The 24,963-nt window shown below is 38.9% G+C and overlaps 3 protein-coding genes across 4 annotated transcripts; 2 read left to right on the top strand and 1 right to left on the bottom strand.

Annotated features, from left to right (window-relative positions):
* The first annotated feature begins 5,972 nt into the window (after nt 1-5,972).
* On the top strand, nt 5,973-8,077 carry LOC129773048 (zinc finger protein 564-like). The gene is made up of 2 exons (XM_055776600.1): nt 5,973-6,158; nt 6,215-8,077. Exons 1-2 carry the CDS (start codon nt 6,042-6,044, stop codon nt 7,997-7,999), a joined length of 1,902 nt encoding a protein of 633 aa, XP_055632575.1. The 5' UTR covers nt 5,973-6,041; the 3' UTR covers nt 8,000-8,077.
* Nucleotides 8,078-13,554: 5,477 nt separating this feature from the next.
* LOC129773047 (zinc finger protein 883-like) lies at nt 13,555-15,973 on the bottom strand. Of its 2 annotated transcripts, XM_055776599.1 has the most exons (3): nt 15,874-15,973; nt 15,600-15,797; nt 13,555-15,503 (listed from the first exon to the last, which is right to left on the bottom strand). In XM_055776599.1, the coding sequence occupies exons 2-3, from the start codon at nt 15,738-15,740 to the stop codon at nt 13,737-13,739; spliced, it is 1,908 nt and encodes a 635-aa protein (XP_055632574.1). In that variant the 5' UTR covers nt 15,741-15,797; nt 15,874-15,973; the 3' UTR covers nt 13,555-13,736. The 2 variants fall into 2 exon arrangements, with proteins under 2 accessions (XP_055632574.1, XP_055632573.1); XM_055776598.1 differs by having other exon boundaries at nt 15,600-15,955.
* Nucleotides 15,974-21,220: 5,247 nt separating this feature from the next.
* Nucleotides 21,221-24,677, top strand: LOC129776427 (protein brambleberry-like). The gene is made up of 3 exons (XM_055782059.1): nt 21,221-21,769; nt 21,830-21,912; nt 21,972-24,677. Exons 1-3 carry the CDS (start codon nt 21,756-21,758, stop codon nt 23,561-23,563), a joined length of 1,689 nt encoding a protein of 562 aa, XP_055638034.1. The 5' UTR covers nt 21,221-21,755; the 3' UTR covers nt 23,564-24,677.
* The last annotated feature ends 286 nt before the right edge of the window (nt 24,678-24,963 follow it).

Genomic DNA, 24,963 nt, shown 5'->3' with positions numbered 1-24,963 from the left:
CCATGGTGCCTTCGAGGACTGTTGATAATAACGCGTCCGCGCAACATTGGCATCAGCAGATGTCATAACGGTTGCGCAGACGGTGCGCAACCGCCTATGAAAACGAAAAAAAAAACTCGCACGCACACACACAACTCACACGCACACACTCGCGCAAAAACTCAACTTAAAACTAACTTAGACTAAAAACTAACTTAAACTAAAAACTAGCTCAAATCAAAAATCTTCTTGAAAAAAAAACAATAATTTCGTAAAAAAAAAATTTAATAAATAAAAACTCAATAAAAAAATTTAGTCTGATGAGTTCGAACAACTTGAACAACCCTATTCAGGGAGCTATACAACGCTGCACGCTACGGTATAAGCACAATAGCGAGACGGCAAAAACTATTCTATTGTACTTCTCTGTTTGATGTTTGGTGAAGATACAAATGTGACGCTCAATGGAACCAATTCACAGAACACCGGTCCAGCGTCGCTGGAGAGGTGCTGCTTCCTCGCTGTTCCGGATGCGTTGGCACTTAACTTGTCACCAATGGGCGAAAGAAAAAAAAACAACAACCAAAAATCACTTTGGCGGAGGGGGAAAAAAAACTTTCCAGCTTCGATATTGTAGCGGAGGACGGACAATGTGTGTCCGTCTCTTGCAAATAATCGACGAGGAATGAACCGGAAGGAATCATTTGCTCGTAAGTCCTTTTGAAGGAATTATGTCTGTTCGAATTGTTGCTACTGTTTGGTCTGCTTGATGATGAATAGCAAACCAAGGCAAAATGCCCACGCTTCCCACATTTCGCGCATGTTTTATCTCGCGCTGGACAAGGTTGTTGTCCGTGTGAGCGACCACAAAATTTGCATGATATCGCGACGTATTGAAGGTTATCTGCAGACCTAATCGCTTGCAACTGAGTATTTTTTCTACCCATCTGATCGTTGGCTACACGTGATGTTTCAAATACATTAACTTGTTTAATCACTTCCTCTAGTGTAAGATCTTTCTCCTGGAGTAATTTTGCTCTTAATTGATTGGGCACAAACTGCAGCATCTTGTCAACAATTGCAATGCCGCAACTCTCCGTGGCTGATTTTCCGAAATTACATTTGGAACCATATGCTTCTACACGCATCAGAAACTTTTCTAGGGGCTCATCCGGTTCTGGTTGCATAGTCCAGAATATAAATCGTTCATGGGCCTCATGGCGTTGGGGGGCGAAATATTCGTCTAACTTCTGCAATGCTACAACATATGGATCGATTCCCTGATCTTCATCGGCAGTCATGTCTGCTCTCGGGATACCAAAGAAAATATCTTGAAGTTCGAACGAACCGCACGCCAAAAGCATATCTTTCTTCTCTGTTCCATCTGTTACTTTCGCTGCTCGCATACAAATTTCAAAATCTCTTTTCCATGTGATCCATCTGTTCCTGCGATCCGTTAATGGGACTCCCACAATCGATAACGGAGGCAGTTTAGAAAAGATTTTGCTTTCATCCATCGTATCACAGCCGTAATGTACTGATCACTGCTGTATAAACATAAGTCAAATTAGCACAATACACAAATATATCCGAATTTTCTGCTTACCAGACGCAGCGCAACAAACTCAACAACTTCGAACGTAAGCTGGCTTCTATTCTCTTGACACAGAGCTGCTTGTAGACAACTGCCAACGATTAGAAAACCTCTCGATTTTCCACTGCTATCTTGACGCGGGCTATTCTGTTTACAAAACACAGAGTTTTGATCACGCTATTTTTTTTTCACCGCTGCCTTGACGCGGGCGCTTCTGTTTACAAGACACAGAGCTTATATTTTACCTTCTTCTCGATTCTCTACCGCTTTCACGACGCGGACCTTTCTGTTTGCAAGACACAGAGCTTTTTTTTCTCCTCTGCTTTCTAGAGGCAGTGCCACCTCTCTCACACACACCTACAAACAAAACGATATGAACTTTTTCTACTGACTTGCTTTGCTGCCGGAAATTGTATTCCATTCCTTTGTCAATTATTCACTTTTATTTCCGTGAAAACTTACCGTTATTGAGTATTTGTATATGAAACGCAGATTATTGCCACAAAACTGAGAAAAAAAAATCCTGTCCTCGTCGCCAATTTGTGATAATATAACCACGCCAGAACAAACGCTCAACTGCTTCGCTTCCAAGACACATTTATTATGCCCTCATCAATAGCTACCACAGATCTATAACAGACTAATCACCACAGTATTTATTCAAAGAGAGATATAATTGAGTGAAAAAACTCCAGAAAATATTTTTTCTTTTACTTCGTTCAGTTTTATTAGCCAATTAATTCAGTCACCTCATTGATGCTCGGTTTGTCAGACCTATGCGCGAGTCTAGGAAGGTTAAAGAGAATTTCAGCCGAAGGCTGGTTCATCTCTGTATCACTGAAGATGATTTCGTGATAAAAATCACCATTTTCTTCAAGATTCGCCAGTGCAGAACCGGAGAATTTTAGGCACTTCATATGATCAAGTGGCTTTAGCTCTTGAGTCAATTTGATCTTGTAAGGATTTACCCAAGATCTTTTCGTAAAATCTGTCATGCAATCAATTGATTTGAATGATTTCAGATGGATACACAGCAAAAAGGTAGACTCAATTTTGATCACTAAAATATCCATAGCCTGTCGGCTGGAACGATTATTCCGACCAGAAATTGGAATAATTGGAGTAAGCTCTCCTAAAGTTGCAACCACCGACTCCGAATTTCGGTAGTAATTTTTGATAATTATTAAACGTTGCTCGTTCGTGTACTTCACCATGATGAAAATGTTAATTTCAGCTAACGTTTTGACATTGACGATTACAAAACAAGAACACAAAACTATCAAGTCGTTAATGGATGACCCTTTACTAGACATTTTCAAAAAACGTAAATCGACTGCATATCACAGACTTTGCAATTTCCCAACACCTCTCTGATAGGAACAAAGGATTCCCTTCTTGGGACTCAATGGTATTCAAAAAGTACTCTCTGACTGCATCCTGACATTGCCAAACTACGTAATCGATGCCATCGTTAACAATTCCACACCGACAGATATTGCTTCCAACAAGATTTATTCTGTCTCGATAAAGTATTTGGTATAATTGAACGTAACTACCGCCCACGACTTCCAACGTCCCAATCGGTTTGCTAACTCAAGAGAGAACCCTGATGTAATTATTGGGAAACATCTATCTCTAAAACAATTCGCTTTCCTGGGCACCCACCTTTGCGAGAGCGTCCGCCAGGAATGCCAGGAATTGAGCAATGAGAGGGGACCCATAAAAGGATTATCTTGTATGAGTGCACTGATCACTTATCTGCTGCTTCACTTTTATGAGAAAATGAGATGGGTGTCTACTAGTTTTCGTCGACTGGTGAGTCTCAAACGAACTGAGACTATCCGAGAAAATAAAGTAATGGTCTGCAGGCTTTTTGGAGATCATACCCAATGCGAATTCGATTGCTGCCAGCTCAGCAACATAAACGGAACAAAGTTTCTGCAGTTTACGGAAGGCGCATGAGAAACTCTTGCAGTTTTAACGTAGGTATTACCTTGAGTTAATTATGATTATTTAATAATCAAATAATACGCCTTGGATGTCTTCTGAATAGAAAGGTCTAGAATACGGGGACCACAGTGCAAATCGGAGGAAATTTATTTGACTAAAAATGTCCCAGCCAGAACGGGAATCGATACTGCAGCGGAGACACTAACAACATATGAGGAATGATGAATTTATCATGCATAATATTGAACGCAAACATACAACAAATTTGCACCAAAAATACTGGTGAAAATCACTGTTTATAACTGAATATTCTTATCAAAAATCTTCATCTTCCCATACCACGTGGACAACTTTAAGTAGGTAAGGGGGTAAGGAAAATATTGACGCTTGTCCACGGTGAGAGAGGTAGGGATATAGTTAATGTCTACGTGGACACGTGAAATAAATATCCAAGAAAATAAAACCACATCTATATTCATAAAATTAATGAATTTTTTTTCTAATTTTCAAGAATTTTCAAACTTTCCGATCACTTTTGTTCTGCGTATTAAACAATCAAATTTTTTATCTTCCTGATTTTTTTTTTCAAAAGCTTGCCAATGTGGACACAAGTCGGGGTTTTTGAAAATGCTTAAAATGAAATTACCACGGAAGTAAATAGTTTAACAATTTGGTGTCAGAGAATTAATAAGTTTGTGGTTAGGTTGATGAAGAGCTTCTCGATAAACTTTTTGGTGTAGGCGATCGACATTTGTGTCGGTTTAGACATGGGTGTCGTACTGGTCGGAATTATTTTTACTTGAAAGTGTAGTGATACATAATTTGTAAGATTATAAAGATAAACAAGTTTTATTCCATTCTTTGTGAACTTTTTATGTGTGTCTACTGAATAATGTGTTTTAATGTGCGATTTTTATATAAAAAATCATATTCTATAACTCAAGCTATCGTGTTATCGTTTCGAAACAAGTCCCTCAACATGCAGTCCTGATTTTTTACTATGGTTCTTTTCTATGGTGACTGAGAGCCATCATACGAACATTACGCATGGTAAAACAAGGTTTGGTGGCGGAGAACTCTTCACGGTCGCTTATCTGACAGTGAAGAGTTAATTTTTCTTTTACATTACTTTTTCCAAAAATGTACACTTTTGTGAGATATTGAAATATGAGATTTTTTTTTAAATTTTAAAATTGTGCGTCTATTCCCTAACTGGACACGACGGTTAGAAATAGCCGCGCTTCAAACGGTCGTAAAAATAGTCGCGTTCACTGTTGACAGATAAATACGTCAAGAATGACAAATCTGATTATTGTCTTTGCTTATTAGTTTGTGAGTATTTTCGTGAATTGTAAAGATTGCATCGGGGATTGTAAACGGGTCAATATCATTACAAAAAAAAATTCTTTGTTTGTACAGCTACTACTTCCTGGGATTATCACGATCACAATTAAATACAAGCTGCAAGAAGATCAACTCAACCATTGGTTCCTGGATCATGGATTATGAACGAGAAGGAATGAAACCTTTCAGAAAACGGCAGAGAACTTTTCGGAAGTTAGATGTAGACAAACGAATATGTTTGATAATCCTGTTCCTGAATAATCCTATCTTTTATCTTGACGAAACTCTTCAACAGTACGCCCTGCTGTTTGGGGTCTCAGTAAGCTCATCCTCAATATTCCGATTATTATATGGACATCGGAATGTTATTAATTCAACCAATGGATCCCATTAAATTCAACTCTTGTTTCTTTGACATTGTTGTCTTTGCAAATAAAGAGATCAACCAAAAATACGGAATTATAGAACAAAAGAGAAATTTTTCACGAAAACCAAGTGCCTCTGGGCAGTCTGGTAAAGTAGAGAGTATTGGAAACAGAGGGCATATTTACGTTTTTCGATTACTGTTCTTACCGACTTACAATTCAATTTATTCATGCTTTGTTTTAAGTTTGTTTTTTTTTATATTTGAAATAAAGTTGAAGGGGTGAGCTTTCTCCATGAATTTAATCATCCCTCGTAAAAAGCGACGATTTAAATAGGAAGCTGAAATGACCTCAGAATCCAATAGTCAAGTAAATTCACAATAAATAAAGAAACAAAATCTAACATGAAACAAACTCGAAATGGATTTAGTATACAATCGAGGTAATTACTTGGTAATTTTTAATTAAAAAATATCTTATAATGTCCACGTGGACAACAGGGTGAGGGGTCCGGGTAATGTCCACGTTTGTCCACGGAGGGGGAGGGAGGAGTCCAAATTCGTGCTTTTTATGTCCACGTGGTATGTGGACAGCTCCATACGTAGCATTCATTTTTTTCCTCTTTTCATGCACCGTCTCAACGCATCATTTTTTTGCCACCTTGTAAATGTAAAACCTGGGTTCGATTTTCCGAAATAGAACTGGCAACTTTGTACAACTGGTAAACACGGTAAACAAATATTGAAATTCAGGCATTTTTTCATCAGTAATGAACGTATACGATTTGCAAACATAAGCCCGTTGGAACGATGCCACGCCGGTGCCGTCTATGTTTGCGAAATGCTACAGAACCGTGTCCACTGTTCAAATCACGCATTGGCGATAAATTGGTGACTGAAATCATCTGGGTTACGTTTAAACTGGAGGTATGTTGCGCGCATATAATTTGCCTTAACGAATTTACAAACACTTAATTTTTCAGCTCGACAAAAGTGTGGATTTTCCCAAGTATGTTTGTAAAAATTGTCTCAGAAAAGTGGATTACTTGTACCATTTCCATCAAGAGATCGAAGGGAGCCAATTATTGTTACACCAGTTGAGAGAGGAAGGTAAATTGGAAGGTATTGTCGCTGAGCAAACCTTTGAAGAAGAAAAAGTAGAGTATCACAGTGATGGAATATTGGAGGAAGTCGAAGAACTGGAGGAATCTATAATTCTCTCGGGAAAGAATGATCCGGTCCAAGATGATGTTACAGAGCAGGAGAATGATGAACTTGAATCCATCGGCTGTGAGGCTAAAGAAATAGTTGCAGAGCAGCTAATCGACATAAAAATTGAAACCCTCGAATCTGACAATGAATTTATTGTCGAGCATTTATCAGAGGAATTAAACGAAGAGCCGAAAAGTGAGAGTGACAATGATTTCAGAGGATTTGAGGAACTAGTTCCAATGAAACTCGAAGCTGCCAAAGGCTTGCGACAAAAACAAACGAAAAGGAAATCGAAACAAACGGTGCCCAAACTTGATATTGTCGAGACTATACCGAACAAGTGTTATATTTGTGATAATGTTAGCGAAACAAGGGATCTTTTCGACATGCATCTTATTGTCCACAAAAATATGCTACCCTACCAATGCGAAGAATGTAGCACGGAACAATATCCGATAGAGATCAAGACTTTGGTTTTGCTCAATAAACATTTTGAGTCTCACGATTTCAATTATGTTTGCGACCATTGTCCGCTACGATTCCGATCGTATCCACCCCTCTATGATCACACACGTAACGCACATTCGGAGACTCGCGATGGTTTTCATTGCGAGATGTGTGGCCAAATGTTTCACGAAATTCGCAAATTTCAGAAACATGTTCGAGCCCACAGGAATAGAGAAACGCAGCGATATAAATGCGAAACTTGTCAAAAGTCCTTCCAAACAGGAACAATCTTACGTCGTCATGAACGTATTCACAGGAAAGATTCCATATTCAGATGTCCTTTCTGCGACCGCGGTTTCAATCACGAGTCGAATTTCCAGCTGCACAAAATGCGTCACATCCAGCAGCAAAGCAATACTCACAATGGCCATCCTTGTTCCGTGTGCGAAACACATTTCACCAACGCTATCGATTGGCGGAATCATATGCAGCAGCACTTTCCGGATGATCCCATGTATACCACAAAGACGGATATTCTTCCGGCGTCATTAAAGGATATCAACAGTTATCCTCGTGCCTGTGAGGAGCCTGACTGTAAATATATGGCCCCTTCGTACCAGCTCATGTGGTCCCACTACCGGAAGCATTACAAAATGTTTCAGTGTCAGGAATGTGGTCGGAAGTTTGCAACAGCAACCATTCTCAGAACCCACATTCAGGTGATCCACAAAAAGATACGCAAGTTCCAGTGTGAATTCTGTCCTAAGACATTTGCCTACCAACATAAGTACAAGGAGCACACGGATGTGCACAAGGGCATTAAAGCTCGCAAGTGTCGCTATTGTGATAAAACCTTCACCCATTCGTCGAATCTGATTGTACACGAGCGTATCCATACGAGGTCAAGGCCATATACTTGTAAGACGTGCGGATCAACCCATGTAACCACCTCGGCTCTGAAGAAGCACGCAAAAACGCATGAGAAGAACAAGACGGGGGAAATGTTGGAACTTTACGTGATGGACGCGCATGACGGAGTGACGGAGAATGTGATAGCCGAAGAGGAGGAAGTGATACAAGAGGACTATGGCCCGGCTGAGATGACGTAGAAAGTGTTGCATTCAAATTGCAAAAAGGTGTTTGGGTTTCGACTTGAAATAGAATTGTTCGATGATTGGATTCTTCGTTTGTTTTTTTTTCTTCTATTTTTTGAGAAAATACCCTATCAATTCTTTAACATATTAGACGATTGGAATACTACTAGTTTATACTCAGTGCACAAATTGTTCGCCCAAAACATGACATCAAGATCATCTTCGGAGATTTGAGCGCTCAGATGGGTAAAGAGAAGGAGTTGATATAGTTAATTGGTAATGTAAAGTGCACATCAGTTGACTAATGAAAACGGCTTAATTGTAATCAATTTTGACTCCTGAAAGAATATGGCCGTACGTAGTTCCTGTTTCCAGCCCAAATTCCTACACATGGAGATTATCAAATCAAACAGGATCCAAGATCGACCAAGACCGAAATGTTCGACACTTCTCGGACAAAACATTCGATACCGATGCTCGATGACCGATGACGGTGTACGAATCCTACGCGATATCGAATGTTAGTGTGTTCGCTCGAAGCTTCACAAACTTAACCTAACGAACCTAATGAAGCTCCTCTGGAGGGCTGTTGGAACATGATGACTGTTTTACATCAACAGCGCAGCGGAGAACATACAGGGCGTTGCAAGAGTGCATGCGAAAGCATGATGGGTGCATACGATGTGGTCACCGAGTGTTGGAAGCAAGGCGGAGCAGAGCCTTGCAGTTTGCGTTAAAGGTGCATACGATAGTGCGCTGAAGGATGCATGCGATGCGCTCACCGAGTGGTGGAGGGTAAGCGAAGCACCGTTAGCCTGCGTATGAAAGCGATAGTGATAGCGCATGATAGGTGCCGTTCCTCCGTGTGAGCATATGAACGACACAGTGGATGCCAGGTATAGCAATCCGCGCATGACGAGGCATCTCTTCTGCGTGAAAAGTATCAAAGTGGAGATGAATAGCATTGAATAGCGCATGGTGTTCGACACTTAGGAAGCGATTGGTCATTGAGGGTAAGAATTTTTGAATCAACCTAATATTAGGTTAGGCTTGGTACATAAATTACGTAACGCTAAAAACGCGATTTTTGGACCCCATCCCTCCCCCTTTGTAACAATAAGTAACGCAAGACAAACTTCCCTCTCCTTTAAGTTACATAACGCTCACATAATTTGTACACAATGTCAAAGTCAGGGATGTTAAAAAATCACATTCAACGATCAATGAATAAGTCTATCCCTCTAGTCGGATGTTTTTAAATCACCCCATGCTCTTTTATTCTTCATATGAATCCCCACTGTATGCACTCTCGAAGCATTACTTCTACTACTCAAGGTTTATCGTGAGTGCAGACCACAAACGATTAATCCCATTCCATAGAGCGGATGATGAGTTCTTGATCGGAAAGTGTACAAGAGACGATCAACTGAAATCTTACGACACTCGTCGAGGGATTTTAAATTCTCTATTGCACTGACCGCAGTGAGTGGCTGACTCAGTCTCGTGTCGGTTTTATTTTGCTGTTGTTTCCTGTCCAATAATTCTGAACATTCACATTTCTCTCCAAATAGTTTTTCCAATAGTAATTCAATTAGTGACTTCACGAAACACCTTTCGAATTCGATTGAATTTCAGACCCTTTCTTATTTAGTAGATAAAACGGATCACATATTTGATTAATTCAATTCTGTGTGGTTACGTTCTTCATTGCGAATAAATGTAATGAATTAGTTTGAACGTATGTTATTCATATATCGTGAACTTCCGACTAGTGATGTCTAAATTTTTCATTTATTCGATTATCGATTAATCGTTGGGGCATTTTTCAATATTCGATTCATTCGAATAATTGTTTTTCAATATTCGATTAATCGAGCGAATATTTATTTCTTGTAATAATCACGTATGACGTTGTCATTCTGGTCGCGTGGTCTATCGGGTTATCGATGTTAGATGGCTGGAGAAAAAAATGTTGGAAAAAAATATATAGCCTTATTCTTAACCCAAAAATGCATTAACCTTGAGAAAGATTTCTTCTTTCATTAATCGCGATTACAGTGGCAATTATTCGATGTATTCATATTTTGATTTTAAATTATTTGATACAAAATTACTCGATTATAATTTCAGATATTCGATTATTTGAATTAATCGAACGATTAATCGACGTCTCTACTTCCGACATATGTGGCAGTAGATTTATCGAACGACTAATTTTTTTTTTACATCCCTTCAAACTTTTTGCATCTCTTAAGTGTACATACTGCTTTGACCGCAGATTTGCTTGGTTGAATCTGGTTAGTTTCAGGTATTCAATCTTCATATTGTCGAATGAATATTGTTGGAACAATCGGTATCGCAACAAAGATGATCAACATCCTACCTAATCATCAAACGGTATGCGAAGAATTTCAGTGAACTGACGGCATTGGAATATATGCTTTATGAGGACCACACAATTATTATCAAAGCACATAAACGTCCGACTTGAAGTCATGAACATCAATTCAATGTTCCCAAAATAAATTTATCCTTTGAAGGTCATTAACCTTTCTAAAGATGATCAGATGGAATATATTCCAATGTCGTCTGGACTAACCGAACCAAAACCTTATGATCGTAATATTGTTTTTGCTATTGTTCTGATGTTTCGTAACACGGCATTCTATTGATTATTCGCCGAAAATGAATAAAAAATATCATTGAAGTTAGCCTACGGTTTTAGTAGCAGTGCAATATGGTGAACCAGTCTCAGAATAAGAAAACATTACTAAAAAAGCTTATTTTTTTTGAAAATCAGATAATCATTACCCATTTGAGTTGTATGAGTATTCCCCCACAAACTGTAGATAGTCTATCTGCATACAAATTATGTAGAGTTCCACAATCCTAAAATTTTATGAGCAAATATTTACGTGCTTACACAAAAAACACATGTTGAAATATTTGCCCTAATTTATGTTTTTGATTAATTCAAGGTAATCAAGGTCTTTTCTAGCCACCAATTTACTCGGGTCCGAAAAAAGTATTCTGTATTTGGGCAGACGGAAAAATATATCTCGCAAGACCACGTGTTCGATGTCCTAATAGCCTTGGCCAACAACGCATTTACATTAACTCTAATAAAATTAGTGATTTGAGGGGGATTATTGTTTGTAGTCACTTGTAGATAAATTTATACACCATCTGAGAAATCCTCTGTGGAACATTAAACATTAATGTCGTCCTATCTGCTGTAGCGCATTTTTTTACTTTACCCAGTTTTATCGAAGTAAACGCGAAAAGGAAAATTGAACGCCCGGACGAGAGAGCGAGAATCGTAAAGCGTACGCCATAAAGATACATGGCGTATGCAAATTCATGGAGCAAATTCTTGTTACGAGTTCTAAACAAAACGAGGAAGGAGAGTAACTCAATGATTCGAACTAGTTTCAGTCTGGCAATGCTTTGGTCAACTCAGAATTACCAAGAGAAAAACATTTGGTTATTTTTTTTTTATCCCATTTATTTATTAGGCTCAATAGCATTTAGCTGTAACAGAGCCGGGTTTAATCGTGTACATGTACATATGTTTATGTTTCTATAAATTGTGAATTACACAGTAGTTAGTAGTAGCCATTTAGGCGTTAAGTTTTTCTGTTCCATTACATTATGGTAAATTACACAGTAGTAGCCATTTAGGCATAAGGGTATTCTTTCTGATCTTCCATTGTTCAGCAGACCGGACAGCGGAGACAGTTGATATTGATCATTGTTGGGTTATTTATAGAACAGCAGCCCGATGTTTCTTGTAGAGCAGAGCAGTTGTATGTATGAATCGATCTTTGTTCCACCGTGGATCGATTTCCATCGCTGATGATGGTTGCGTGGACGTAGTTATTCTATAACAACACAAAGATGGTCAATTGAGGGCCCTGAGTTTGAACTCACGATCGATCGCTTGGTAAGCGAACGCGTAACCAAGTGGCTACGGAGACCCCCTTACATTTGGTTATGATGGGAGAGAATTGATCGTTAGTCGCAGTTTGTACAGATCGCGATCTGTGCAGTTTGCGATTAATCGTAAATCGTATCATGCTATCATGTTTTCCATCCTTGTAGTTCAAACGACTTCGACTCAAAGTCATTTGGAAAAATGTCATTATAGTTCAGCTTTATTTAAGTAATGAAAATTTAAAAATAATCACATCACATCAGTTAGGATTGATGCTTTAAAACCATCTATCTCGAATTCAGGCAGCTCGCACACCCTTTTGATATCGAGCCCATGAGAAAATGCGTTCGAAGAACAGTGCCTTCCTGAACGCACTGCAACGTACATTGGACCACTGTATTGAACTGCTTCAGCATGACCAAGGTGAGCTAGCTTTATTTTGCGTCCTGCAATAACAGACGGAATAAGCTTTTGTTTACCAGCCATGATAAAATCATGATCTAGTACATTATCGCGATTATCGATTATCGTATCTATGATGAGACAGCTCAGAATCGTTCACTTGATCGTGGGTAAACTAAAAACTACAGAGAGAAACTATGCGAAATTTGAATAATTTGTGTTAAGGGAGAGACACGTTACAGGTAAAGATAAATTTCGTTTGCGCAAGAATCAAATGGACTAACAACGCTGTCACTATGTAATTGTAGAACATATTGAATTTTCCGAATTTTCCCATTTTCCTCTCTTCCTTCAGAGTTTTCCGAAAAAAGTTAATTGTCATGTTTGGTTGGAATATGTTTGGATGATATTATGTGTATTATTTTACGGGACCCCCTCTCCATTCCAGAGAAGAGAGGAGTGTCATACCATTATAGAAACATTTTTCGTACCCAAAAAGCCTCACATCCCAAATTTGGCTCGATTTGCTTGAATAGTTCTCGAACTATGCAGAAATTTGTGTTTCATTTGTATGATAGCCTCTCCATTTGCTTGATTAGTTCTTGAGTTAATCAATCCCCCCCATCTTTTTTTGAGGGGGGGAAGAGTGTCAAACCACCATAGAAACCTTTATTGTCCCCTAAAACCTCCACCTGCCAAATTTGGCTCGATTTGTTTGATTAATTCTCGAGCTACACAGAAATTTGTGTTTCATTTGCATGACACCCCTCCTCCCCTTAGAGAGTCTTAGAGAGTGGAGAGTCTTACCACCATAGAAACATTTATTGCACTCTAAAACATCCACATGCCAAATTTGGTTTCATTTGCTCGATAAATTCTCGAGTAATGCAGAAATTTTAATTTCATTTGTATGGCAACCCCTCCTTAGAGAGGGGGGTGGAGAGTCTAACCATCATAGAAACATTTATTGCACCCTAAAACCTCAATATGCCTAATTTGATTAATTTGTTTGATTAATCCTCGAGCTACGCAGAAATTTGTGTTTCATTTGTATGGCAGAGGGGGGAGGGGTCTCAAACTATCACGAAAATCTTCCCCGGCCCCAAAAACCTCTACATACATATTTTCATGTTGATCATGTTTCCGAGTCCATAAGAATCAGACAGACAGACAGACGGACAGACAGACAAACAGGCAGAAATCCATTTTTATACATACATATTATATATTTTTATATTGTATTTTTCTATTTTTTGAATTTATAAGAAACAGCTGCATACTTTATTTTTATACTCGTTGTTTATTGATTGGATGATATTTAGATTTTTTTTATTGTCACCTATCGATCAGTCGATTCTCCCTGAGTATGTTTACGGCGTCCCGATTGAATAGTGTGCTGAATCATTCGGCATCGCTTTAAATAACCAGTAAATCACTATCACTGCCATTGCCTCTAAGTTCGAGCGCTGCCTCATCGATCAGTATCATATCAACGTTGTTCAAATGTTGCTTGCGTATATGCACTTTGAGATAATCCTTCCTCGGGTATCGCTTCAAACAGTATTCACATTGGAAGGGTTTACCACTCTCACCCGGGTTGTGGGTCAGTAAATGACGCTTTAAATCCGACGACTGAACGTATCGTTTCGCGCAAATATTACAACCGAACGCTTTCTCCCTTGTGTGAACTTTGATGTGGATTTTAAGGCACTGCAATCGCTTGAACGTTGCCGGACATACGCTACAAGCGTACTTGCGTTCTTCGCTGTGACTGATCGAATGTGTTTTAAGGAGATCCTTCGTTCGGAAACATTTTCCGCATTTTGCACAAGCAAAATTTTTCGACTCGCTTGTAGCATGCAGCTTCAAATGGTTTTTGAGGTAGAGCTTGTTTTTAAACTTCCGATGGCAGAGCTGGCACGAAAACGGCATTTCGTTCGAGTGCGTAGTAACGTGAGTAGCTTTATCGTGGGCCCGACTGAAAGAGCGTCCACATATCTCACATTCGTAGCGTTTCTCTTGATTCGCCTTTTTCTGATGCTGCTGCAGATTTGGTTTCGAGGAGAAGCGTCTGTAGCAAATTTCACACTCAAAGGATTTTGTGTCATCTCGCTCCTGATGATCGTTAGGTTTGTGGGTGAGCAAAGCGTGTTCTCGTAATGCTCCTTGGTTAGGAAACTCCAAACGACAGCCACAGCACCGTCTGTTACTATCCTCGCGCTCGTCTGATCGGCAAGACTGCTCATGTAATGTTAGGAACAATTTCTTCATAAACACTTCTCCACAGCGTGGGCACTGATGCTGCTGTATCATCCGCTTGTGACTCACAAGTGATTTGCGAGTTGGATATCGCCGAAAGCAAGTTTCACATTCATAGGGCTTATCTTGATTTGAAGTTTGCTCAGGCCTGTGCACCTCTCGCGAGTGCATTAGAAGCTCTGTTTCGGAACTGAAATCTTTGCGACAACCGCAGCACTTTTTGGTTTCCCCCGAAGAAACATGACATTTGAGGTGATTCGTAAGATTTTCTTGGGTCATGAAGCCTTTCCCACACTGACGACAAAAATACTTACGAACCGCGCTTCGTTGGTGCTCCTTTAGAAGTTGCTGATTGGAGAAGGATTTATAACAAGTAGAACATTTGAATGGTTTGGTATCGCAATTGTCTGAATTTTTCGAATGAACCAACTCAATATGATTCTTCAGATCGGTTTCATCATCGAACTCTGATTTACAGCCACAACATTTTTGCCTGCCGTGAAAGACTGAATACTGTGGTTCTGCTTCTAGCGGATATTTTCCTTGAATTTCCCCTATTTCTGCGTTTCCTTCTTGTTCGTTATCCAACTGCTCATTTTCACCATAATGTGCGTTGTTTTGGAACTCTCCAGGATCCACTTCGTTGGTCGGCTTCACAATTAGTCCATCCACAGTTTCCAACATTATGTTGTCATACGCATCCGAAAGCAGAAAAGCATACTCCGCCGGATTGATGTCTTCTACGTGAATATTAGCCGCATTGTAGTTTTGCTCTTCTCGGCTGCGAAAATCAATCTCATGTTTGAAAATGTTCCTCAGTGTTTGGTCCGAATCACGACACTTTTGAATAATGTGGTAGGCAATTATCATATACTCGGCACAGTTTCGACAAGCGTTCCGTGGCAATGCATCATCCTTTCTTATCTGTAACGAACCGCAGAAATGAGGATGGGATGTACAATATGATAAGAAAATGTTCATTAGAGACGCCTGTTGAATAATGCACCGGTTTTTACATACCTCTATACGGGCACATTCAGTGATAACGTCCATCAGGATATTGTCCTCGAACTCGTCATACACGCATATAAAGTCGTCTTCGCAATTCTCCATACATATACGACATATTTTGAAACAGTCTGGTTCAATCAGAATGTCCATTTTGACCTAGCTGAGGTAGGTACTTTTACGGAACTACGGACGAAAGAATTTGACTTCCTGGTGGCACAGTTTGCAAAAACGAATTGTTATCATATCTTATCTTAAATTTTAAATCTAATTCACATCTGCCTACATTAATGCGATAATGTTTTCGTTATACTTGTTCCATTGTTTGTTTTTGTTCGGTGCGCCGCAAAAACATGTGTAGAGAATTGACGGTCGTTCTGTTATAAGATTTCCAACTAAAGTTTTTAAAATTTCAATTCCTCATACACTCGAAGAAACAATTAATAAATATGACCAAACTTGTGGCAACTATTACTAATTCGATGGGTCATGTGGATAGAATCAAATTAGTTGTCAAAAAGGATCCATTAGAAATGTCCAAAGAGATCCAATAATCAGGAGTGGAAAAAATGTTACTTTCCTTATAATAATCCACTACACCTGTTATCACCACTACACCTGTTATGTGCTCCCGTGGCCGAGTGATTAGCGTCACAACTAACATGCCGGGTGTTCGGGTTCGATTCCCGTTTTGGTCGGGGGAATTTTTCGTCAAAGAAATTGCCTCCGTCTTGCACTGTGGTCACGCGTATTCTAGAGCTTGCCACTCAGAATGCATCAAGGCGTGTTATTTGGCATAGAAATCTCAACTAAGTACTAATAAAAAATGACGCAAGTAATACTACGTTGAGACGGCGAAGTTCCTCTAGGAACGTGCCATTGAAGAAGAAGAAGACCTGTTATCACCGGAAGCCTTTCCACCAGGATACCAGCAAAAATAATCCCATTGTTCTTCGGTGAACGATGAGAAAGCTGTGATTGATGCTCTACGAACAGAAGATCACAACAATTTCTGCAGAAAGATAATCTTCCTTGAGTGAAATTCTGGGTCAACGAGTGCGAACGCGTTTCCTTTCGCTCCGTGTAAGTGGTTTAAATCCGGCAAGAAAAAAACACATTCTCGTTGAGTTCACGTAGTTGTAGTGTTATGCCTTTCATAATTTATAACGTGTGAAATTTCGGTCATTAAAACGTCATAGTGTCGAAAAGTTGCCCTTAGAGCCTCCGCATACTACAGACTTTCTGTCAACCAACAGTTTGGTCGGGTCGGCCTTCTGGTGCAATACCGACCCAACTGAATCGGCGTAATGTGCCCACATGCATACCTCTCCGTACTGATTAAGAAGCCGACCAAACTATCGGCCGACAAATCAGTCTGCAGTCTGCTCTTAGAAGTCCATTCCATTTGCCATTTTTAGACGTGGGGCTACGTCTAACCGGAGTATATGGGGGGAAATGAAAACCTAAACACAGAACGTGCAGGTAAAAATGAAAGATTTCGAATGCTTATAACTCAAACATTTCTTAATAGATCGGAAAGATGTTTGCATCAATTGGTAGGAAATATTTCTACGCATTACATTTTATTCATTGTGATATGATAAAATGTTATTTTTCATGAGGTAAACAATTGAATAACTGTGAAATATAAAGCGTTAACTAAACGCCCTAACTGCCTCTTCAAAATCAATGTGCTCCCATAACACGGTCTTTGAAGTTGAGTTAATACAAACAAATGCTTACTAAGCAAACGGTAGTCCCACGTCAACCTTGCGGTTATATTATAGATATAACTCACCCATTTTTTTTCTATTGGTGTGCATACATGTGTATTTTCAATTGCGGTAGTGATAAAAAGAAAATGGCTTCGTCCAGATAACGAAGTTTATTTGTTTGTGAGAGCGAGAGGAGCGGATTAAGTGATGGATCATGCTAAGGCTGTGAATTCGTAGGCTTCATATTAACCTGTTTGTGTTGTGGGCAGCGTTGCCCGAAAGTATTCATTATGTTTTAGTTAAAAGCGAATGGCCCGGATATAAAGTGTTAAAAAGACGTCAAACAAACCAAAATATGGGCCCTATTCCAGAAAACGAGACGAGCAGACGAGCGCTCGTCTCGTTTGTTTTCATATTCCAGAAGCCGAGCTCGACTAAAAACAGACGAGTAGCTCGTCTGGTTCGACGACCGTTTGGCCGCGCTCGTCAATGAATCAGTCGAATAGTCTAGTTTGTTTGATGTGTTTGTTCACCTTGTTGATTGAAAGCATCGGTATTCTTCTGCTTCGCCTTTATCTTCAAAAATGGTTTCACGGCTAAACTAGTATTGCATAAGCAATGTATGTTTTCAACTGCAACCATCAAATTCAATTCAGTAATTGCAAGATATTACAGATTTTCAAATGGGCCTCTTCCAAACAACACAACCAAATGTAAACATTGAACTCATATCCAGGGATGCTAGATGACAGTTTTGAATATATTAACACGGCACGAAAAGGGTCTTCACATATTGAACGAAAATGAGTAATTCAAAACAACTACTTTATTGGAAATACATATATATATATATATATATATATATATATATATATATATATATATATATATATATAGATTTAAAACATTCCTTGATAAATCGATGATTAGGTCAACAAACATTGCCCCTAATAAATCCATAATAACAAAACATCTGAGTGATGAAACCATATGCTCGAGGAAAAATATCAATGAAACCAAAAGATGTATGAAACTTATTCCTTTTTGTTATGTTTTTTTTTTAATATTTTGGCACTGAGAAAAGAGTATCGATTGATCAATTTTAAAACTGTTTGATGCTTTTCTCAAAACAAAAACATCTCTTCTCATCTGACATCACTGATCATACCGAGAAAAACTGACTGAAGTCTCTCCAGTCTACCAAATAAAACATTTCAATGAAACTCGTGTACTGGAATGGGATATTTTGCTCGTCTCGACAGTGACTGAAGCCGAGACGAGACGAGACGAATTGCTCGTCTCGTTTTCTGGAATTGGGCCCTATTACTTCGTATTTTTTATCCTCTTTGTTTGTTCACGAGAAGCCAGTACAATTTGCAATCTTCTACTCCTCACTCTGCTTGTCGCTACTTACTCTCTCGTGCCAGACTGGGCTTGAGATTGGATCGAATACCGAAGAAATCCAAACATCACAAAATTAGTTAGATGGACGGATTCGTTCCCACTTTCACGAAGAGAGGAGTATTATCTTCTCTCTCTCTCACTCTCGACAAAACATGAGTTTATAAGAAAATGAATATGGGTAAACGAGTTTATTGGGCTCATGTTCCACGCATGCACGAAAAAAAACGGAATTGCATTTGAATGACACGCAGTAGAGCCCAGAAATAAAGGATCACACTCGCTTCGAACACGCAACAAATTTGAAACTGTGATTTCATGTTTTAAATTTATCTCATATCCTTTCCGTCAAATATTGACATTTAGTAACATTGAGTTTAGTTGCGAATAATTTTACATCGCACCGTGTCTAGTACTAATTTGAAATACGGGTTGGTCATTGTAATGTGCTATTTTAAATATAATTTTGTGTTTGTCGTTATTTTTAGTACTTTCATGAGTTCTCTAGGTTACCTTCTCAGGTTTTCACAGTCGCAGTTAGATTTCTATTAAGCGTGCGCAATGTATAATGGAACATAATGCCTGGAAAAATGTTTCTAGGAGTTCCCTAGGATACTTCTTAGGTTTCCAAATATAATTACTAGCCGGCTTCATGATTGGAACTCTATAAAGAATACGAATGATGAATACCGGAATGTATCTTTGAATCGCTTGGTTTTAGAAGAGTTCCCTAGGTAACCTTCCCAAGTTTCTCAATGTTTTTCTCCACCGTCGCGATTGGAGTTTTATAAAGAATACGCGTGATGAATAACGGAGTATGCCGCCGAGGTTAATTTTAGAGCAGTTTTTTCGGTTATCTTCCGAGGTTTCTAAAAGCCCCCGTCGTCATGTTTGGAGTTGAATAAGAACTACGTGCCTTGAATAATGGAATATATGACCGGTCGGATTGATCCAAGGAGTTCTCTGGGTTACCTCATCAGGTTTCCCACGGATAACTCCCCGCCGTCTCGAAAGGATTTCGATGAAAATACGTAAATAAAAATGGTAGAATACATAGATAGGCACATGAATTTTTTGGATTTTCGTTTCGTTGAGTGGTCGATAGTTTGCCACATCACTTACCCCAGTGATTCTTACTTCTCCCCATTAACAATTATTCCATCAATGATAAATCGCTAGGAAACCACGCTATAGAGGCGAGCCTTCTGGTCTTCAGGCGGCGAATATCATACTAATATTCCTTCCCTTCTCTGGTGACCGGCGTTGTTATTGATTATTAAAGCTCGAATCACCGAAACTCGCACAATGAGAATGGTTTGCTAATCCCAAGTGTCATTCAGTGTGTTCTTTGTGCATTTTACTGGTTCAAGTCAATCACGGAGAGCAACTACGAAGTGTACAGTCTAGCCAAGCTCAAGCTCAAGCTCAAATTGCACGATATAGATGACCAACTCACTGATCATAAACGAGATATGAGATTACTCACCAAATTCAATGCCCAATAAATTGGTTGTTACGTATGCTGTGTCATTTTGTCCAAACTACATGTCGACCTGATTCGGCTGGCGTGTTTTGGGCTATAAGCCAAAAGTCATTGCACGCTAGCAATCATCATTGTTAGCAACGTTGTTCTCATCTTCATCTTTAAAGAAGTACGGTAATTCCTTTGGATCACATACCACATCAAACACTAGATATTTGGGATGCGTTGCCAGCTCTTGTATTGCTTGTAACTGCTGGGACCAAATACTACAATTTTGCTTATCAACGTATTCGTTCAACCAAGAATGAGATTCATCGATGAAATATTTTCTAACAGAGCATTGATTTTGATAATAAGTTGACTTAACATGGAATTCACTCAAACTCTTTACTTATAAAATGAAGAAAAGGTGTTGAATTCAATTGAATAGAGTTCCATTCAATCACTAATTTGAATTCAATTTTGACCAGACAAAGTTCACCCGGCCTACTAGTAAAGATGCTTCCATACTTTCACTCATTCACTCACACAATTACATGAAGAACCAAGAATGAGATTCATCGATGAAATATTTTCTAACAGAGCATTGATTTTGATAATAAGTTGACTTAACATGGAATTCACTCAAACTCTTTACTTATAAAATGAAGAAAAGGTGTTGAATTCAATTGAATAGAGTTCCATTCAATCACTAATTTGAATTAAATTTTGACCAGACAAAGTTCACCCGGCCTACTAGTAAAGATGCTTCCATACTTTCACTCATTCACTCACACAATTACATGAAGAACCTTCAGAAATATTTGAAAATATCCATTCAGCCATTCATTGAGAATTGATTTGGATGCAACTACGAACAAATATTCAGTAAGCTAACGGTAGTCCTACGTCAACCTTGCGGTTATAACACAGATATAACCCACCCCTAGTTTTTGTGTAGACTTGGGTAAAGGAAACAAATTTCAAACTGGAACTCAGATCTCAACATAGTTCGAGATCCATTAATTTGGTATGTCGAAGGCGCATTGTCGGTGCATCACTACAATGAAGAATCGTTATTAGACACAATTGTTGCTAAAGATTTTTCTCCACTTGGGAAAAATGTGTTACTCCTTTGTGTAGAACCCATATTTTATACAAACAATCTAATTTATAATTTTTATTGTAAAAAAGCCGTCATCACGAATCCTCTCACGGTCTCTCACTGATCAGCTGTTCAATGTCGTCAAATATTGAGTGCTATCTAAAATTGCGACCAGACATAGAATTAATGCATAACATGTGTCTTATCCTTTCCGTTACGTAGTTCTAGCATTTTTTACCTTTAGAACTTTCGTTTTGGTTTTGATATAGCTATTCAATCGTGTTCATTGTGCTTTTTAGAGGAAGGTATTAATGTGTTGGTATTATTGAAAACTCGTAATTGAAAACATTCAGCTGCTCGCTACTGAACATAAAAGGATAATGGGATCAATCGGATCAAGGTAGCCACTATCATGAAAAAACGTGAAAATTCTTCCAGCAATCTGAACCGTCTTGGTATTAAAACTTCATTTAACGCTTGCAGCAATGAACAAAAGGTGGTAAGTATCTAAATCCAGCAAAACAGAAAATTTTTAACTATATTCTTTGGGTTGTTTCAGGATACTTTTGGTAATCTGTGTCACCATGGTATGCAGAGCAAATGGTTCATTCTTGGATTCTTTTTGGCCACCCCAAAATGATGGTAAAAACTTGATATTCGAACTTCGGACGAATTGGAAAATGCGCTTGCGATTTTTCCAGACAAATCCGGTTATGCTGTGGGTCAATATCCTTCGGTCCCGTATGAACTGTCCGAAGGGGATGAATCCTTCATCCGAGAAGCATCGAAGTGGATTGGTACCAATCTGTCCAAATTGGATTTTTGTCATCATCGAGTCATACTGAAGCTGAAGAAATCTTGTCATCTTTTGAATGCCGAACAAATTGGAAAACTGGCTGTCATGCTACTGAATTGCCAGTCCGATTCAGAGGGCCGAAAAATTTACGAATGCACCGAGGAGATGTCACTGAAGATGTGCACCGAAAGCATGGATCCGGACACATGGAATGCGTACCATTTAATAACGAACAGAGCGAAGGCAGTTTGTGCAAGTGTTCGGCATGAACAATTCCGAGGTTTGACCGAACTCACCATCAATAAACTTATGAACACGGCAGCCGAACAGATTCAGATAATGAAGCAGATGGCGAATAATCAGAAGGAGCTACAAAACCTCGCTCAGGAAGCAATTGATGAGATGTCCGTTAATAATAATATGATCATCAGTCAGCAGGGGGACATTATGAAGCTGTCGGAAGCACACAGAGCGAAGGTTGAATCAAACTTCCGAGAATTGGTCAGGGAGAAAAGTTTAATTCGAGCAGGTCAACAGGAGGTTGCCATACTGTTGTCCGATCTTCGTGGTCGAATTGATGATAATATAAAACAACTGGAGTTGCAGTCGAAAAAGAGTAAACTGAATCAGGATTCCCTTTTGCGAAACATGGAGAATTTACAGAAAAACGCGGCTACAATTGCCGAAAAGATTGATGAAACCAGTGACCATTTCGCCTCTCACCACAATGCGGTGGAGATGCAATATCAATACACTTTAGAACAGTTGCAAAAAATTAACAGTACGATTGCAAACATGCTAACAATGATTGGCGCGCTGCAGGAAAACTTCGATAAAAAGATGGCATGGATAACTGAAAAAGTGGGTGGTAGCGAGATGCTTTTCCAGAAATTGAACACTATAGTCATTCATTTTTGTTATCTCGTTTTCGGAATGATTAGTTTGTCTTTCGTGAACGCTGATAAGTTCATTCGAATTTTCTTTATTCTTGTTGTTCCTGGCAATTTGATTGGTAATTTATTGGATCTATTTGATTCCGATGTCATTTATTTGACTTTTGTTCTTGGAAGTTTCATTCTCGCTGACCTTCTCTGCCGATTGGGCCTTCGATTCTATCCAAAAGGTTCTCACGGTACGCCGTCCGTCGGTCGGAGTCAGGCCGCCGATTCCACGCAGAACAATAGAGAACCATCCGTTGCTCCTGGAGCTGCATTTGGGAGATCTGTACGGACAGAATCCGAGCAAAACACCGTTGAAGAACAACTGGAAAACGATAACGATTCTTATCTGAACACTTTACGAGCTAGGTTATCGAGACAACGATCGGTAACTCCGTTGTTAAGCAGAAACGGACGAAGAGAAGAGACCCCCTCCAACAGTAGCGACGAAGGAGCTCGAAACCAGTGTGCAGCAAGAACGCTTCGTGGTGAACAATGTCGCGGTATTTCGCTTTCTGGAAGAGACTTTTGTAGAATTCATGATCAGAGGGGACTGTGAAAATAATCGCTGGGTTGGGTTATGAAAAATTGGTTTGATATCGAAAATATTTTTTTCAGTCTGTTAGTTTTTCTCGCATTGTTTCCTCGCTTGTTAACATTGAACATATTAATTATTTAAATATTAATGTGTTTTATTAAATTGAGTTTGTTTGGATTTGTGAATTGAACTTTATAAAATAATGAGTTTAAAATAAATATATAAAAAATGACAAAGGCATGAAACTGTCTTGTTTTTTTGGATTTTTGACGTAGGATTACGTCTTTCGGGAACATATTGGGGTACAAATAAAAAATGAAAATCGAGCACATCGTAAAAATTGTCCAATTTCAAACGCTTATTGCTCAGTCATTTCAGTCATCAGGATTAATTAAATTTTTGCGTCAATCGATTTCGGTACTCCATAACAATTTTTTATATTGAAGAAAATAATATTTGTCATGAAACTAACTATTGAACAATTGAAAAATCTCAACCCCTATCCTAACGGAAATACCCACTTCTGATTGGTCGAAATTGACGATATATGCGTCGCGTCCCTAACAGAGACGTCAAAACCAAGCTGCCTGGGGGAAATCGGCATTGCAAATACATGAAAGTAGGGGGAACTTTTGTTCCTAAAGCAATGTGTTCCCTAACAGAAACATCAAAACCAAGCTGCCTGGGGGAAACCGGCATTGCAATTATTTGCAAGTCGGGGGCATTTTTATATTTCAAGTAAGGTGAGTGATATGATTAATTCTAGCAAATAAAATTTAAATTTGTAGCTTTAATGTTGGTTGCTTCGTGAAATTTCATATCAATGACCGATCGTGTATTTTGAAAAATTTACCAGAAGTGTATATGTAAAATTGTATATGGTAGCAGTTGTGTTAAAAATGACTTGATGTATGAAACGATTTCTTTCAATTTTCATAAATAAAAAATTATAGGAGGTTGTGTCCAAGACACGACCGCATTGTTAACGTGGAACTACGCTGTTATTTTATATATGTCGCTAGTGGAGAAAGTTTTGCTACTGCCAAACCAAATCACATACAAAATTCCAGAACGACATTTACTTCCATGGTGACTAAATAAACGAAATTATCTCTTTCTGTTAATCTCAACAACCTCGAAAAGAGCAGCATTGCTTATGATCAAGATTAGCGCAAATTCAATCCTAGTTGAAGGCAGTTTTGCGACTGGCACGCGAACCCAAATAGCTTATAACATTCCAGCACGACGTTCAAGATCCTTGGTAGTCCCACAACCTTAACGCCTGCTCCGCCATAGCGTCAGTTCAATGCATTGATGAAATGTCAAAGGCACCAACGAAGCCTTTATGATGACGGAAAACAAACAATGTTAACTGCGACATAATTTGCACCACCAATGTGCACGGGAGGAGATACGAATGA

Source organism: Toxorhynchites rutilus, chromosome 3, assembly GCF_029784135.1.
Source record: "Toxorhynchites rutilus septentrionalis strain SRP chromosome 3, ASM2978413v1, whole genome shotgun sequence".
In the NCBI taxonomy this organism is placed as follows: Eukaryota; Metazoa; Arthropoda; class Insecta; order Diptera; family Culicidae; genus Toxorhynchites; species Toxorhynchites rutilus.
The sequence above is the reverse complement of the archived record's forward strand: the minus strand, read 5'-3'. Positions and strand labels throughout refer to the sequence as shown.